At 34.5% G+C, this 18,741-nt stretch overlaps 2 protein-coding genes and 1 long non-coding RNA gene across 5 annotated transcripts; 1 reads left to right on the plus strand and 2 right to left on the minus strand.

Annotated features, from left to right (window-relative positions):
- Positions 1-32: 32 nt before the first annotated feature.
- Positions 33-18,276, minus strand: LOC135071620 (DNA oxidative demethylase ALKBH2-like). Its single transcript, XM_063965382.1, has 6 exons — positions 18,155-18,276; positions 17,828-18,009; positions 5,562-5,608; positions 3,994-4,126; positions 3,753-3,916; positions 33-397 (listed from the first exon to the last, which is right to left on the minus strand). Exons 2-6 carry the CDS (start codon positions 17,995-17,997, stop codon positions 267-269), a joined length of 645 nt encoding a protein of 214 aa, XP_063821452.1. The 5' UTR covers positions 17,998-18,009; positions 18,155-18,276; the 3' UTR covers positions 33-266.
- On the plus strand, positions 438-3,774 carry LOC135071615 (intraflagellar transport protein 70A). Of its 2 annotated transcripts, none has more exons than XM_063965377.1 (2): positions 438-669; positions 1,811-3,774. In XM_063965377.1, the coding sequence occupies exons 1-2, from the start codon at positions 616-618 to the stop codon at positions 3,743-3,745; spliced, it is 1,989 nt and encodes a 662-aa protein (XP_063821447.1). In that variant the 5' UTR covers positions 438-615; the 3' UTR covers positions 3,746-3,774. The 2 variants fall into 2 exon arrangements, with proteins under 2 accessions (XP_063821447.1, XP_063821448.1); XM_063965378.1 differs by lacking the exon at positions 438-669 and adding an exon at positions 1,491-1,739.
- LOC135071613 (uncharacterized) lies at positions 10,071-11,009 on the minus strand. Of its 2 annotated transcripts, none has more exons than XR_010257302.1 (2): positions 10,835-11,009; positions 10,071-10,396 (listed from the first exon to the last, which is right to left on the minus strand). It is a non-coding gene; the product is annotated as an uncharacterized LOC135071613 (long non-coding RNA). The 2 variants fall into 2 exon arrangements; XR_010257301.1 differs by having other exon boundaries at positions 10,809-11,009.
- Positions 18,277-18,741: the final 465 nt, after the last annotated feature.

Genomic DNA, 18,741 nt, shown 5'->3' on the forward strand with positions numbered 1-18,741 from the left:
ACTTAGTCCGAAATTGTTTATGAAACTTACCTCTTGGTCAAACACTTTATAATTTCACTTTTTAATTAAATTAAATGGATTATTACACAAAAACTGCAACTGCATAGTACCTCCAACAATGACAACAAAAAAAATATTTTGACGTTTTTTTTACTGACGTTTTGGCTGTTGACATTTGTTTTTTTTTACATACAGACAGATAGCAGTAACTGACCCAAGGACTTTCCCCAAGGTATAAATTATAAATTCAATTTATTTGTTTTTATTTAATGCGCATTTTCCTGAAAGTTAATTCTAGCGCCTAAAAGCTTCTTTCTCACAGGTAACGAATGGTACCACACTTCATTCGTCGGCGGATTCATGAGTAAGATGCTGCCATGCTCTAAGAGTATTTTAACTGCAAAAAAGAGAAAATACAATACTTTAATATTATTCTCACTGTTGAATAGTACATATTTTATCCAAAAATTAATTTCCAAAAATAGTAATTTGTTTGTCTTTGTTTTCCATTTATCTTTGATGTTGTTTTATTGATGTTTCCATAGCAACAAGAAACTGTAAACAGAAGTGCTGTGCTTGTGACTAACAAAATAATTTATTTTACGCCACAAAACCATGGAATACTTGCAAATTAAAGACGGACAATATACGAAAACAATATACACAATAGTAATGTTTAGTTATCTGTTATTATTTTGTTCTCAATAACTTTGAAACTTCTATGCAAATAGGTAGATACGGTCAGCAAAACAATGTTAAACAATCATAGGCAATTCTATAATGATGACGAAATAACCAAAGTAGTAGATACCTAGGTACCACACATACCACTTACTAAGTTAGATGAGTCTATAGACTATAACTATACCTAACTTAATTAAATGAACCAAAAAAAATAGATTAGGTATGCCATATTATGTAAGTAGATATGCCTACCTACATGAGTCCACAATCTATCTACTTAAAAATTCTTCCTTAAATTGCGCAACAAAAACATTATCTATGACATAAACTAACCCAACCCAAGATTTGCAACATCAATCATCGCACCCATGCGGAAATAATGGTAACAACATCATTAAAAACGTAATTCGATAAACGAACATTATCATAAACCCTCGCCGTTGTATCTGTGCCAGGTCAGAATCCGTTAAACGGGACGTAGATTAGATTAACGATTGCAACGATAAAGATTATTTGATAACATCGTGAAATAGCGGTTTATCTTTCGACTGACAAAAGATTACGAAAAAGTACCTACTTAACAATAATTTTCTTTGTTAATAAATACTCAACAGACGAAATATACGGCTTTTATCTGTGTGGTGCCTATTTGCCACGCGCCAGGCATAAGTAATCCACTTGCACGAGTGGCTTTATGGCTTTTCTATCGCCCAAAGACGTGTAGGTAAACAGGCACTTGACGACTCATCCGTTATGTCATCAAGATAAAACATTAACACAAAGACATTCTTCAGCCTTACCTTAGGCTAATTTAACGACGTGAACACTTAGCTAACCTATTTTCAGACTGAAAAGGATACACGAGTAATTATCAATAACGCAGTGCGCACAGTCGTTTCTAGTACGTAGCATCTAATTAAAATAGGACACTCAGCGGACTCATGTACAACGTCCTTTTGCTACCCACTTGTTTACTTACACTCCTCGAACCTAATCTATTATGATAATCAATCACAATAAAGGACTTCTATAATGTATTATCATGTTAAATCGAGGTGATCGTCAACCAAACAAATAGGTAATACCCATTTCAAAATCGTATCCTGTAACCAATGTTCATTTTCAGATAAAAGAAGCTCGGTTTGAGGACGCAATAAAAGCACTGAACGACGCCATCAACTTCAACCCAAATCGTGCTGGCTTGTCCTTGCTCGGATATTGCTACTTTAGAACACAAGCATTCGTCGAAGCTGCTAATTGCTATGAACAATTAACGGCAATGCACCCTGATGTGCCCGAATATAAACTGTATTTTGCACAAGCTCTCTACGAAGCCTCCATGTTTGATGAGTCTTATAAAGTCACGATGCAAATCAATGCACCAGAATTAGAGCGGAAAGTTATTAAATTGCAATCTGCTATAAAATATGGGGAAGACGATACAATAAGTGCTAAAGGACTTGTAGAATCATACCCTCAAGAAGACCCTGACAAAGATATAAACCTGGGATGTCTCCTATTCAAAGAGAATCAGTATGAAGAAGCACTGCAGAAATTTTCTAGAAGTCTCAATGTTTTGGGATTCAATGCGCACTTACATTACAATGTAGCTTTATGTTACTTTAGATTGAAAGAATATCCACAAGCCCTAAAACATATCACTCTTGTTATCGAAAGAGGTATTCGAGATCACCCAGAATTGGCTGTCGGTATGCAAGCTGAAACATCTGAAGTAAAATCTGTCGGTAACACATTGACTCTACACGAGACAGCGCTGACTGAAGTATTCAATTTAAAAGCTGCTATCGAATATCAGTTGAAAAATATCGAGTCTGCAAGAGAAGCACTAAGCGACATGCCACCAAGACATGAACACGAACTTGATGCAGTAACATTGCACAATTTAGCACTCACTTCAATCGACATAAAGCCAACCGACGGCTTTGAAAAACTTCATTTTTTGCTACAACAAGATCCTTTTCCACCAGAAACCTTTGCTAACTTACTGCTTCTTTATTGCAAATTTGAATATTTTGATTTAGCAGCAGACGTGTTAGCTGAAAACGCTCAGTTTACATACAAATATTTAACCCCGTATTTATACGACTTCTTAGATGCTATAATCACAAGCCAAACTTCACCAGAGGAAGCATTTCAAAAGTACGAAGACATTGCTTCGAAACATGCTGAGCAATTACGAAAGCTTACAAAAGTAGTCCAAGAAAGTCGCGCTCAAGGTGATAATGACCAAGTTAAAAAAGCCGTTGTAGAATACGAAGAAGCTTTGGAAAGATACATACCGGTAGTTATGGCACAAGCGAAGATTTATTGGGATATGGAGAACTATGGACAAGTTGAGAAGATATTCCGGAAATCTGTGGAATTCTGCAACGAATCTGATGTCTGGCGTCTGAATGTAGCCCACGTATTGTTTATGCAAGAAAATAAATACAAGGAAGCTGCTAGCTTTTACGAGCCAATAGTAAAAAAGCAGTATGACAATATTTTAGACATAAGTGCTGTCGTATTAGCTAATTTGTGCGTATCGTATATAATGACCTCCCAAAACGAAGAAGCAGAAGATATAATGCGAAAAATAGAAAAAGAGGAAGAACAACAAATTTTCGAGGATCCGCAGAAGAAATTCTATCACTTGTGCATCGTCAACTTGGTGATCGGAACATTGTATTGTGCAAAAGGTAACTACGAATTTGGTATTTCTAGAGTAATCAAATCGTTGGAGCCCTTCAACAAACGTCTAGGTACTGACACTTGGTTCTACGCAAAACGATGTTTTCTGTCGTTTCTAGAGAACTTGGCTAAGCACTTGATAGTCGTTAAAGATAACACTATTAAAGAATGCTTGCAATTTCTCGAAGGATGTGAGACATATGGCAGACGAGTGAGCACTGTTATCGAGAGCCCCTTTCAAGAGGAAGATGCAAACACGAAAGCCAAACAGACTGTCACCTATGAAGCTCGTTTACTTCGATATATGTTTTTTAAGCTTAAGAATATTGATGATTCTGTAACAATTAACAAATATGAAGACTTGAAATAAACATTACCTGTGGGTATATCTTTTTTGTCTTTACCAGGTTTTCTTGCATCTTTATGTTTCAAAACGAAATCCCTTTCTTGACCAAGAGAAATTGACGCAATGGGATAGTTGTTATCTAATTCTGGTTCATTGTCTCTGTGCTCACCCATGTGGTCATTACCATTTCTGTACCTGAAAAGAAATCGCATCACTAAATCTAATCAATTTGCAATAAGTCTTTTATTTTCAATATCTTTAGTAGAACTTACTTGTTCACCAGAACGAAATCATATTTAATGCCCTTAAGAGCAAATAGAAAATCTCGCAGGGCTAAAACTGGCGCAGGCCAGGGCAAAGCAGGCACAGTCGTTCCCGAATATGTGTAAGTTATTCCTGGGTCTCCATAAGCGACGCGTCTTTCCATTCTATACATAGCCAGAACGCAAGGGTGTGAAACTAATCGAGTATAGTTTGGATATGACTTTTTTTACTAAGCTCCTCCAAACTATACACGACCAGTACGCATACGCTGCGTACTGCTCGCGTATACTTTGTAGTGACTTAGGTCAATTATCTTCCTCCAAAATATACATCGCCAGTACGCATACGGACTAATCATGTATGTATTGTAATAAGTGCGTGATTACAATTTATACGCGAGTAGTTGCATGCTAGTCATTTTGACTTATTGACCTCTCTTTCTATTACATACTAGCTTTCCGCCCGCGGCTTCGCTCGCGTGGAATTTTGTCTATTACAGAAAAACAATATCGCGCGCGTATTTGCTCACCGTTTAGACCTACCCTGGACTACGACAAACATTTTAAAACCAAAATCAGCTCAATCGGCCCAGCCGTTCTCGAGTTTTAATCAGACTAACGAACATCAATTCATTTTTATTTATATAGATAGATTAATTCATATCTGCGTGTCTACTTTAAACATTGAATCATCTTTCGACACGTGTCATTGTTTTGATAAAGGATTTTTTGGTGTTTCTTATTCTGCCATGGAAAAGATATTTGTTTTGGGGCTGATATTTCACCAATTGTAGGTATGGAAATATGTCAAAATGATTTTGTTCTTGAGATAAAAGTTAATAAATAAAATAAATAATAAATAAATATCCTTAGACATTTTACACTGCGCTTCTAGTCCCAAACTAAGCAAAGCTTGTACTATGGGTACTAGACAACGGATATAAACATAATTAAATACTTTTTTTTGTAAATACTTATTATACATAGAAAACACCCAGTCCAATACAAACAAATATGTTCATGCACACAAATGTTTGTACTGTGCGGGAATCGAACCCGCTACCACTTCGAACCACTACACCAAACGGCCGACAATACAAACCTAGCATTTAAAGTCTCGCATAATATTGTATTTAATGCGCGTTGAACTTTCTTCTCTCACTCTCTCTCATATTAATTAAATTGTTATTTAATTTGAAATCTACCTAATCAATTTAATTTCAAAAACCACTTACAATAGTGTTAAAAATCTAGATTTATTATAGATTCAGTAAAATAATAATATTTTATGTAATAATGTCAAATAAATGTAATTTTAAATATAGTTCCATATTTTACTGAATTTTACTAAATCAATATCAACTAAACACACTCTAGTCAAGTGTAAGTGGTGTAGTAGAAACTAATCGAGTATAGTTTGGAGATGACTTTTTTTACTAAGCTCCTCCAAACTATACACGATCAGTACCCAAAATTCGTGTATAGTTTGGAGTCACAGATTTACAAACAGGCACTCCGAAATATACACGAGCAGTTTCCTATGGGTGCGTTCTGGCCATGTATAGAACGGAAAGACGCATAAGCGACTTGTTGACGCGGTAGAGGATGCACTTTGCCAAAAACCCTATAGTATGCAAAAACATTTTTAAAAGTTAAGTAATATGAAACGGTTTTTACGAGATAATATTGTTATGTAACTAGTTACCTATGTTTTAATTTTAATGTACCCTCCTACCATTCTATCTTTGCTATAGCTACAATTTTGTACCTACTCCCTAATAAAAAAAATAACAGCGCAGTGGGGTCTGGGGTAGGAACTTTTTTTAAATTTAAAAGTAGGTACTTCTATGAAACTCGCGCTCAAGTATCACGAAAAAATTCTCAATAGTTACGTAGTAGGTATAGGTGTACCAGAATCTCATGGCAAACAAAAATATTGGAAAAGTGTGTTTTTCATATGGCCATTGTCTATGGCTTTATTGTCACCTGTCAAAGTAAATCAAGAGATCTGTCAGATTTTTTGGCGGGAAGCTCTCGAGGCGGGAGGTTCAACTTTTTCTTTGCGAGTTTAATAAAGGACAATGTTCGTTCTCCATACATTGTTCGCCTAAAGAACCAACAATTTTGACATATTACTACCCGAAAGCGAAATAATACGATTCTGTGTGTAAGAACAATGATTCCTGATGGACACTTGCCATAAAATTAATGATTAAGAATATTAAATCACAGCGATTTTATAATATGTCGTTTATGACAACATGGCGTTGTGTGAATGTATGAACACCGATTCGCGAAAAATGTTTTGTATTCTCGTCACGCCGAGTCGCAGCCAAATAGTATAAAATAATAGAACAAGTTTTAGAAATACAACTCGGCATTCCACTTTTACAATATGCCCACATATTGCACGTAAATAAACAACATGAATCGTAGGTTGTTTCCACCCTTGTCATCTGACACATGAAATAAACTCCTATTGTATTATAGATATCGAAGCCGAATCGTATATAATAATAGAATGGGTTTTGGAGATCACTCGGGGTTCCACTTTTATAAAATACCTACATATTACATAAAAATACCACGAATCATGAGTTTTCTTTTCACCATTTACATCTGACACGAGATAACAAACTCCTATCTCCATGACTACCATCGTAGTCTATGCCAAAGACTACAATATTTTAAGCAAGAAGTTTCAAACCTTAGCGGCTACGGTAACCCCTGGGCCACATACATCATGATAACATTCGGTCGACACCGGAACGAAGTCTTGCGATTATGCAAAAAAGCATCGTATTCTAGTGCGGCTATATCACGTTCAACCGGGGTTTTAATTCGACTAAAGTCCTGACTAAAGACTGGAAGAAAATACGCCGCATTGTATGAGCACTTCGTGTTCGTTAAAGCGGCTTCAGATCTAGAGCCCACATAGTTTTCTTTCCAATAATATCCGCAAGTAGCGCTGCATGATCTTTACAACAAAAACGGCAATAGTTATTAAGGTGCCAAAATTATATGATTACTTTGGCACGGTATTATACACGTTCGAAGATTTGTCATTTTCATTCATTTCTTCATCTTCATCATCATTTCAGCCACAGGACGTCCACTACTGAACATAGGCCTCCCCCAATGACTTCCACATCGCACGGTTGGTAGCGGCCTGCATCCAGCGCCTTCCCGCTACCTTTATCAGGTCGTCGGTCCACCTTGTGGTGGGTTGACATTGCAGAATATGACTTTTGATAGGTTCATCATAGAATTCGGCGGGGATATCCTCACGGAGGAAGTTCGTAAAAGGGCGGAACAAGATCTTATAATAATGCAAGGCCGAAGCTGTTACGCGCGTGCTCCTACGTGTAATCCGGCGAGTATGCAATAAATAGTAATGTCTGGTAAATAGTGGTAATACGTATCGTTCGTTCGTTCGTTTCAGCCGAAAAGACGTCCACTGCTGGACAAAGGCCTCCCCCAAGGATTTCCACGAAGACCGATCCTGCACCGCTCGCATACAGGCACCTCCCGCGACCTTCACCAGATCGTCGGTCCACCTAGTGGGAGGCCTGCCCACGCTACGTCTTTCGGCTCGTGGTCGCCACTCAAGAACTTTCCTGCCCCAGCGGCCATCAGCTCTACGAGCTATGTGCCCCGCCCCGTCTATGTCTGTATGCGCTACGATTACAGGGTATCATTTTGCATAGTCGCAAGACTTCACTCCGCTGCTGTCAAATCAATGTCGCATAATGTTATCGCAATGTGTGTGGCCCTTGGCCAAATCACAGAAGCCTATGCGAAGAAAGAGCACTTGAATGACAATAAAAATCAGGGTTACCATTTTATAAGATTTCCTCACTATTGAGGGTAACAAAGTAACATTAATAATCTAGCCATTAATTACATTTATTACCTATACGAGAAAGTAAAGCAACATGCGGTTTTATTTTAATTTGTAAAATATTAAACCCCTCATATTTGTAACAGTTTGTTCCAAGTTTAGTTTTACTGTTTTGTTAACAGTATTGCTGTTTCAGCTGTCACTGTGAAGCTTTGGGAAAATAAATAAATAGAAAAAATATTAACATAAATATTTATTTAAGTTTTTATGTTCATTATCATAATATGCCAATTTAAGTTACACTGTGTGACAGTCTTTGACACTAAACAAACTCTTCAGCTTAATAATACCTACCTACAGGGCGTTTTTATAGTTACTCTTGCTGATGAAACAAGAAGGGTTGATTCTACTACTGAAATACAACTACTTTTCTTACAGGACCAATATCAAATTCTCAAAAAAATTCACATCCTCGTGATGGTGATAATTTCTATGGAGAGGTTTTTTTTATATTCGGTCTCTTGGGATAAGTTATTCCATTTGAGCAGTAGAATTAATCCTTTTTATTCGATCACATATAAAAACAACACAAGTGTTTAGGAAAACTTCTTCTTTGGTATGGTATCACTACGGAGTTATAATGTCGGCAACTCTGTATCACTGACTTGTAACTTTCAAACAGCATGAATAATAAGGGCACCACATTGGTTTTCTTTCTGAAAAAAGGCTTTCAGTTTTAGTACTAACCCTTTAGCACTATTTCATTGAAATAAAAATACAATAAACGCACAGAAGACTGAAATTGAGTCAACTGACGTGACATTTATAATTTGTTGACATTATGACAGTTTGACAAGACTAGGGATTGAAAAAGTTTTAATTGAAAAAGTAAAATGACAATTTATTAAAACGATTCACATGGATATAATCGATTAAAAATATTTATAAAATGTTCTGATACTTGCCTGTAGCGATTATCCAATCCTGGTTTCTACTGAAAAACTACCTCGTGGCAAGATTTTAATAAAATAATAAAATCTTTATCTTCTCTTTCACAATCTATAAAAGTTCATTTGGTCTATTATTATACATGTGCTATGAATGAGGGTTTTCGCGATTGAAAAATCCGCGAGATGGCAATACGTAGACGCGAGGTCCAAATGCTGCATGATTGGTGGATATCTGTCAATGTCATGTCAAAAATAACCAATCATGCAGCATTTGGACCTCACGTCTACGTATTGCCATCTGGCGGATTTTTCAATCGCGAAAACCCTCATTGGCATAGATTATGAGAGACTGGCAACTATACTAGGTTGATATCAGGTGATCCGTCTGCTCATTTGCCTCCTGTCACATAAAAAAAAATATATTTATGTTTCTCACACTTCAACTGGCATTGGATTCAACATCGGATTCTGACACTTTTACAGTTATGATACCATGAATATCAGTTTATGGTCCTAATTATTTTTATTTTATTTACGACCTTCGACCAGTTGGACACTTTAGATATCTTCTTGTAATAGTGTCAAACTGTCAATATCTTTTTAGCTTTTAACGCAAATCTAGTCTTCAAAGCAGTTTAATCGATTTATTTTATTTTCAAAATCGATATTTTATTGTCTATGATGGCCGCAGGAACATCACTATACATGGACTCCCAGCAATAAAGTACGGTAATGCCTCGTACAGATTTTATCGGCAAAAATTATGGAACTTGATAGGTTTTAGACCATGCCACGCACCAAAACGTCCGGAAGTTGTAATAGTATTATAGAATAAACGTTAAAAGACTTATTTATTTAATTTTTCAATGCTTAAGTGTCCATTAGAATGAAAGGGTGCTTAATGTATTAAAAAAAATAGAAAATAATTATGATGGGTTAATGTTTTTGGGCGGTTTTTTAGGCGGTTTCTGACAATGTCCTTTAATTAAATAGTTAATCTAACAGTAAATTAGCGGCTATAGTGGCGAGATGAGTTCTGACAGTGGGGGTAAAGACCCCAAGCATAATACTAAGAAGAGAAAAGTAGATGAAGTACAAGATGATGAGTCTATACATGCACCATACTACAAGAAGAACCATATACGTTGTTATCCTGATAATTCTCCAGGTTGTATATTTCCTGTATACATACAAAGCACAAATGACACTGTAAAGTTTGGAAACAAGGACCCTATCTACCTAAATAGCATTTTTAGTCGGTACAACAAGGGAGTCAAAGAAATAAAACGAGTGAATGCAATGCGGTATGCTGTTATTTTTGATAATGCAAAGAATGCTAATGCGTTACTGTTTAACTCAACATTCTTGTCTTCTCATGACATCAAAGCCTTCATCCCTGCGGCAACATCAGAATGCATAGGAGTTATACGATACATTCCCACAGATCTTAGCTGCAAACATCTATTTGACAAACTTCTCAGTTCACAGGAGATCCTGGCAGTCAGAAGGTTCACGAAGCGCACTCCTGAAGGTATCATCCCATTGCAAACTGTATCTCTGACCTTTGCAGGTAATGTACTCCCCGAGCATGTTAACTATGGTCTAAGCATTGTACCTGTAACTGAATACATTAAGCCTGTAATGCAGTGTTATAAATGTATGGCATTTGGTCATACTACTAAATTTTGTAAAAGGAACATCGTATGCTCCATATGTTCACAACCTCACTCATACAAAGAATGTACTAACGCAAACAAACCTCTATGTGTCAATTGTAAAGGCGAGCATATTGCTGTGGCAAGGATTTGTCCAGTTAAACAACAGAAAATTGAAGAAAACAAATATAAAATAATGAACAAAACTACTTTGGGTTCTTTCTTCCCAACTTTAAACAAATCTTTTGCCAAAGCAGTAGGTTCCCGACCTCAACAACAAAATGTTAAAGACACGAAAGAGATTAAAAATAAAAACTTGTTGACTGATGTTATCAATAATGATCTAATTATTAAAGCTATTGTTGATACTTTATTAACTTTTTGTGACAAAGAAAACAGCTTGCCAATTAATTCCTCTAATATTAAAGAAATGTTTTTAAAGAAAGTTTCTCAAAATGGATAGTAAATCTTTAGTTATTGTTCAACACAATATTCAGAGTCTTAAGCCTAAGACTCCCTTCGTAAGTGAGCTTTTAATTACACTCAATATTGATATTTTAATTCTCAATGAAACTTGGTTAAAATTAGTGACCGACCGAAACATGTTATTTTGCCGAAACCGAAACCGAAACCGAAGGTTCGGTTTTATTGTATTTTCGGCCGAAACCGAAACCGAAACCGAACCTTTTATAGAATAAAAAAAAGTCCTTAAAAAGTCGAAAAAATGTTATAGGTGTACCAGAATCTCATGGCAAATAGGGAAAATAAACTTTGTTGAGAGCAATACTGGGGAAATTGGAATAAACGATCTTGATATTGTTTAATTTTTTACTTTTATGACTTTAATATTAATGAACATGAAGTACGAGTATACATTTTAGGTAGGAATGTGTATGAAGAATGTTGTTATACATAGGGTTTTTAACATAGGAAAATGTCTTGAAAAATAAATAAATCGTATATTACTTTAAGTAACTAATTTTATTATGAATCATACTTTTAACTTATCACTTCATTCAAAACTAGAAAACGATTCTAAGAACTCCAATTGCATTTCTTGTTCTTCAATAGATGATCAAGATAAAGAGGTATTGTAAATAAATTGCTCTTCCAGCATTTCAATGGAGAAGTTTCCTGATGTTAAAAACACTATATTTCTCTGAATGGGATTAAAATATATACTAAAACTAAAAAGACGGTGATTTTTTTTTTAAATCGATCAAGAAATGTCTGGGAAATTAATTATTTAAATTACCTAGATATTTTCGCGTGGAACTGAAACAGGCGGTGCCGTTCTTTTTGTATATGGCCAAGTCTGGGATATTTAAAAAGGTTACAAAATTTTACTAAGAAAGAATCTTGAGTGACCCTAGCTGAAAAATTAAAAACTGCTAGATTTTAAAAAAATGGATCTGTCAACAGCACCGGATTAGGGGTGATTCACTGTTTGTACTCCGAATGACTGTCGTGAATACACCGATCAAAATGGCGTGAATAGTTATGCGCAACTTTAGGGCCCTGTAACTTATTCATTTGTAGAGATATTTTCATGATTCTTTCACAATTATTATTAGTTTTACTTATATTTATTTAAGTTTATTTAAAGAAAAAAATTGGAAACTTCTCCATTATTCAATCTTGCTTGATGAAATCTTTTTCATTTTTCTTTACATGGTCATAACATTTTCCTCTGCACCAATTTGTGAGATATACCTGAAAACCCCGATAAAGCAGCTATTAAGTAAGAATAATATAATAAAAAAGTAAAAACATAATCCTCCTTCTGACGCAGTTGGGTAATAAACTAAATGTATCAAAACATTTCAGTCCAACTTACTGTCAACTCGACGACGCGCTTTTGAATCAAAGATTGACTTTGAATTATGCCTTATTTTACAATTCACATTGAAAACAATATGACCTGCTTGAGCTTTTTCGACTTTTTCACAAAAATAAGAAATAGTCAAGAAGAGATTACAAATTTTTTGCAGCGGCTGACAGATTTCATAATTTTCATTGACAGGTGACAATTAAACCATAGACAATTATTATTGCCATATGAAAAACACACTTTTCCAATATTTTTGTTTGCCATGAGATTCTGGTAGACTTATAGTAAGCCCATTTTTTTCTAAAATTAATATCTCGCCGACCTATAATTATAGGTTTCTACTTTCAAAGATTTATCACAATGAAATTTCAGCACAGTTACAGAGGTTCTGTTTGAAAATTTAACTACCCTAAGGTACGATGTTGTAAGTTTCGGCGCGGCCGAAAGGTTCGGCCGTTTTTGGCCGAAACCGAAACTCGGACCGAAACTTGATTTTTTGGCCGAAACTGGCCGAAACCGAAACCGAAACCGAAATTTCGGTCGGACACTAGTTAAAATCATCAGATTCAGTAAAATTTAGAGGTTATAAAATATTTAGAAATGACAGTGACACTGGTTACGGTGGTGTTGCCATTATTTGTAAAAACTCTCTTTTAACATCAGAAATTGTTACAGCAAGTAATGATAGAATCCAAACATTAGCCATTAGTGTAAAAGTAAATCGTAATAGTTCAATAACAGTTTTGGGTGCGTATTGTCCTCCACGTCCTGGTCGTTTTCCAGTAAATAATTTAAAAAATATTATTAGTTCTTTACCTTCTCCAGTTCTAGTAATGGGCGACTTCAATGCCCATCATACAGCATTTGGGTCTTCTACAAACAAGCCAAGAGGTATTCAGATTTATGATATGCTTGATGAAATTAATTTGTATATATTAAACGATGGTCAGCCTACCACACTAAGCCGTCCCAATCATTCGGCATCAGCAATCGACATTGCATTCGTATCTCCTTCATTAGCAGCTTCAGCAGAGTGGTCAGTTTATACAGAGGATACCTTAGGTAGCTATCATTTTCCTACTTTAGTTAACTTAAATTATGATTGTGAAATATACCAAGATTCCTGTAGTTTTGAAAAGTTTATTTACAAAAAAGCTGACTGGTTAGGCTATACAATCAAATCTAGAACGATTTTTAATCATCTTCTTGATTATCCAGACCCGCTCTTTGCTTATGCAGAATTTTGTGACTTATTAAATGCTTTGAGAAAAGATTTTATACCGATACACACTTATGATAGTAATAATAGACGCAAAGTTTATAAGCCTATGCCATGGTGGAATGAAACTTGTTCCAATGCAGTTAAGGAAACTAAATTAGCTCTTCATATGTATAGACGTCATCCAACAATAGAAAATTACATTATTTATAAAAAACTTGAAGCATCTAAAAGATTGATTATTAAAGAACAAAAGATAATCAGTTGGAAAAAATTGTGTTCTAGCTTTGATCGTTGTACACCAATCAGCAAAATATGGAAGTTCATTAAAGTTTTTAATAGAAAAGCTTCAAAGCCTGATAGCAAAGATGAAGAATTTTTACAAGATTTTTTTGATAAAATAGCTCCTAATCATGATTCTGTAGATACTGACCACCTCAACAATTTATTTGTTTTTAATGATTTTAATATACATTTGAATTCACTTTTTACTGAAACAGAGTTTAATTTTTCTTTAAATTCTAAAAAAGACACTTCTCCAGGACTTGATGATATTCCGTATATTTTGATTAAACGCTTAGACCCTTCAGCTAAATTAATTTTGCTTAATATTTTCAACAATTTGTGGTCCGCTGGCTTAATACCAAAGTCATGGAAAACTATCGCTGTAGTTCCTATTCTCAAACCGGATAAGGATCCTAAATATGCTGATTCTTACAGACCTATTTCTTTATCTTCTTGTGTAGGGAAAATTTTTGAAAATATGTTAAAGACTAGATTAGAACTTTTTGTGGAATCTAGATTAATTATCCCTCACGATCAATTTGGGTTTCGTAAAGGCCGTTCTACATTAGATAGTCTTGTAAAGTTCACAGGTGATATTCAAGAATCTTTTTGTGATCACAGCTATTTATTATGTACCTTCTTAGATGTGAGTGGAGCGTTTGATAACGTCAATCTTTTAACCCTTGTTGAGATTCTACATAGCTTCAATATCCCAGGTAAAGTGTGCAAATGGATTTTTGTTTTTTTTTATTCGCGTACCGTTTATTTAAAGTTCAACAATGTCCTTCATGGTCCAAAATTAGTTTATAAAGGGGTTCCTCAGGGGGCCACCTTATCACCCTTGATTTACTTGCTGTACACATCTCAAATACATAGGTTTATTTCAGTTCCTAGATTATCGGTTTTGCAATATGCAGATGATATTGTGTTGTACACTACTAATAGAAATTTATCACTTGCCGAATTTACTATTAATGAAGCTTTACGTCAATTATATTTGTATTATAATGTTAAGTTGAAACTAGATGTAAATCCCACTAAAAGCTCGGGCATGATTTTCACTAAGAAAAATGATTCTCAGTCTCGTGATCATGTAAATATTGTATATAATTCTGTAAATATTCAATTAGTGGAAGAAAAGAGATTTTTAGGTATTATTTTTGACTCTCAATTAATTTTTCATTCTCATGTGCTTAAAATTGTAGATAAAATGCAAAAAACTGTAAATATCATGAGACACTTAGCAAGTGTTACGTGGGGAATGGACCCAAAAATTTTAAATATGGTCTTTAAGGCTATAGTTAGATCTCATTATGACTATGGACTTATTGTTTATGGGAGATATCTAAGTAATTTTTTGTATCGTAAGCTAGAAGTCATTCAAAACAAGGGATTAAGAATTATAACTGGAGCTTTTTGTTCAACTCCAATAAATTCCTTAGAAATAGAGTCCGGGATTCCACCAATCTTAGTTAGACTTAGATATTTAACAGAAAAGTTTTATGTTAAGATTTTAAGTAATAAAATGTACTTTAATTTGTATTACAACAATTGTCTTTTGCAATGTGAGCATTTAAATGAACTAAAAGAAATTTGTAAATGCATAGACCATAGGGTAAATTGGGATCTAAGTACATTAGAAATTCAGACTAAGATACCAATGGTTTGCTTGAAGAAAGTTAATAACAACTATGAGTTTGTCCAATTTGTAAATAGCGAAAAGGTTCGGCATCGGAAGATATACACAGACGGTTCTAAAACTGAGGAAAACACTAAAGCAGCGTATTATGATTCAAGAGTTAAGTTTGGGAGATGTTTTACACTTGATAAGAACGCATCAATTTTCACAGCGGAAGCCTATGCAATATATACTGCATTGCAATATATTGGAGGAATAAGAGATGAGAATACTTTCTTGATTGTTACCGACTCCTTGAGTGTCCTCACTTGTCTTCAAAACACTCATATTCATTACAAGACCAACATCTACATAACGAAAATAAGAGAAATATTATTGAATAATGATTGCAAGCAAATAGAGTTTATGTGGGTCCCCTCGCATTCTGGGATTACTGGCAATGAAATAGTGGACAGATTGATGAAGATAGAAAGTCCATATAGTGGCGATTCACGGTATCCAGCGCCCCCTGTACCCATCTCAGACTATGACTCCATCTTGAAAACCCGTATGTTCGATAATTGGCATGAAGAGTGGAATATCACTAAATTAACCAAAGGAAAATGGTATGGACAAATACAACAGAAACTTCCAAGAAAACCATGGTACTGCAAGTCGCAAAGTTCTACCTCAAGAAGTTTCATCACTACAATGAATCGCTTACGACTTGGACACGCAAAATTTCCAACCCACCTTAAACGGATTAAAATGGTCACTACAGATAAATGTGAATTTTGCCAGGCAGATGCGGCAGACTTAGACCATCTTATTCTTCAGTGCCCAGCCTTTAATTTGGAAAGGCTTCTGCTAGTGGATGGCTTACTGAAGATCTATCAAGAAGATGAAAATATTCCCCGCCTCTTGCCATCCATACTAGCGAATGAAAAGACGTACCCACATATTTACCAGTACATTGTAAATACACATATAAATTTATGAAGACATTTCAACTAAGATACAGAAGAACAGAAATCCATTGAAAACACTCAGAAAGTACTCATGAATGAAAATACAAAGAAAGAAATAACTCACTAAAGAATTGGCCGTAAGGACACTATCCGAAGCCGTTAAATCTGTTCAAAAAAAAAAAAAAAAAAGAGATCTGTCAGCCGCTGCAGAAATTTTGTAATCTCTTCATGCCTATTTGTTATTTTTGTGAAAAAGTCGAAAAAGCTCAAGCAAATCATATTGTTTTCAATGTGTATTGTAAAATAGGGCATAATTCAAACTCAATCTTTGATTTTAAAGCGCGTCGTTGAGTTGACAGTAAGTTGGAGTGAAATGTTTTGATACATTTAGTTTATTACCTAACTGCGTCAGAAGGAGGGTGGGATATTTTTATATTTAAATTATTCTTACCTAATAGCTGCTTTATCGGGGTTTTCAGGTGTATTTCATAGATTGGTGCAGAGGAATAGTGAAAAAGTTATGACCATGTAAAGAAAATTGAAAAAGATTTCATCAAGCAAGTTTGAGTAATTGAAATGCTGAAAGCGATTTATACAATTATACACGGTCGAATTTTGTAATGCCACCTGGAGGGAAAGTACCTACTCTAAAATTAAATATTGTAGATAGAAATTTTTTCTCAAAGAAAACATTCCTTTATTTTTGAAAAGAATTAGAACTGCATTCAAAGATTTCCAAAAAATTAAAAATTTGCTTACCACACCCGGAAATCGAACCAACTAAAATCTGTTAAAAATGACATCATGTATTTTTATTACATCGATCGTTAGGGTTAAGTATAAGGACGAAATCTCTCTAACAAACTTGATAAATCAAATGAAAGGAAAACCATGAAATCTTAAATTATTTTGATAATGTTACAGAAAATTGTATGTTATAGTAGTGAATTTTCGAAAAAAAAAATCGAATCTTTGAAGGCAGTTCTCTTTGTTTTTTCAATAATAAAAATGTTTTCTTTCAGTAAAATTTTCTATCTACAGTATTAAGAGCACTTTCCCTCCAAGTGGCATTACAAAATTCCACCCTCTATAAATACCTCTTTAACTTGATCATCTATTGAAGAACAAGAAATGCAAGTGGAGTTCTTAGAATCGTTTTCTAGTTCTGAATGAAGTGATAAGTTATAAGTATGATACATAATAAAATTATTCACAGTACTATACGGTTTACTTATTTTTCAAGACATGTTTCTATGTTAAAAACCCGATGTATAACAACATTCTTCATACACATACCTAAAATGTATAGGTAGGTAGGCATTCGTACTTCATGTTCATTAATATTAGTCATAAATAAAAAAATAAAAAGTATCAAGATCGTTTAATCCAATTTCCCCAGTATTGCAATCAACAAAGTTTATTTTCCCCATTTGCCATGAGATTCTGGTACACCTATATCAATATTTTCAGACTTACTTTATGCGCGCCAGATCTCCTGCAAAATATTCTAACGTATCTTCAAGTTCCTCCAATATTGTATTGGCTATTGGTCTTGGTATAGCAACCGTATAATTAAGGTTTAGGCCGTCATTTTTAATAGACTTCCATAAAACAGCATTTATATCTATATCTTTGAGTTTTTCCATAATTTAATTAACCTAAAAATTAATTATACTTTAAGGATTAAAGAACTATACCCATTGCCATTATCTAAATGAAATATTTTAAAAAGAAAAATGTCATAACATTGTTTTTTGACTATTTTTTGAGCCTAAATCGAAAAAATTAAGTTTTTAAACGTACCATTAATAACAGCCAATGTGTTTTTATTTAATTTAGTAGATGCTCTTCACATTTATACACATCTAGGCTCTTTTTCGCTTAGGTTTACATAGCCAAGCACAATAATTCGCAAACAAATCAAACCACAACACAAATACCATAACCATTGAGTTATAATGTACTACGTACTAGAGAAGACATGTCAACTAGACTGTTTCTGGCACGTAAATAGGTCCACGGACCGAAATTCAATTACATAGTATGTGCTCAGCGGTTGCTGTGACAACACGCTTGAGTGCAGTTTTGTTTTTTGAAATATGCCATCCTATAGACGAAAATACTGTTCAAATAACTCCAGATACATATTAAGTAAAAATCAAGGAATGACTTTTTACCATGAAGTTGTACGTTTATGCACTTTAAAACACTAATTTAATTTTAATTTGTTAATTACAAGGCGTCACCGCGGCGGCAGCCATTTTACGAAAATTTCAAAGAATAAAAATCGCAGACTTGACACTGACGCATAAATTAGTATACGAAAGGAAGGTTAAATACAGCAATAAAAAGATTTTTTTAAAGATTATAAGCACTTTGTATTGCACAAA

This window comes from Ostrinia nubilalis, chromosome 5 (genome assembly GCF_963855985.1).
Source record: "Ostrinia nubilalis chromosome 5, ilOstNubi1.1, whole genome shotgun sequence".
Classification (NCBI taxonomy): domain Eukaryota; kingdom Metazoa; phylum Arthropoda; class Insecta; order Lepidoptera; family Crambidae; genus Ostrinia; species Ostrinia nubilalis.

Bases quoted from the DNA above. Each gene is read 5' to 3' on its own strand.
- LOC135071620 (XM_063965382.1), bottom strand. From the start codon at position 17,997: ATGGAAAAACTCAAAGATATAGATATAAATGCTGTTTTATGGAAGTCT. The intron at 5,609-17,827 runs GTAAGTCTGAAA...TGCATACTATAG, and splicing joins GGAGATCTGGCGCGCATAAA to GGTTTTTGGCAAAGTGCATC. The intron at 4,127-5,561 runs CGTCTTTCCGTT...GCGTCGCTTATG, and splicing joins GCGTCAACAAGTCGCTTATG to GAGACCCAGGAATAACTTAC.
- LOC135071615 (XM_063965377.1), top strand. From the start codon at position 616: ATGGAATACTTGCAAATTAAAGACGGACAATATACGAAAACAATATAC. The intron at 670-1,810 runs GTAATGTTTAGT...GTTCATTTTCAG, and splicing joins CGAAAACAATATACACAATA to ATAAAAGAAGCTCGGTTTGA.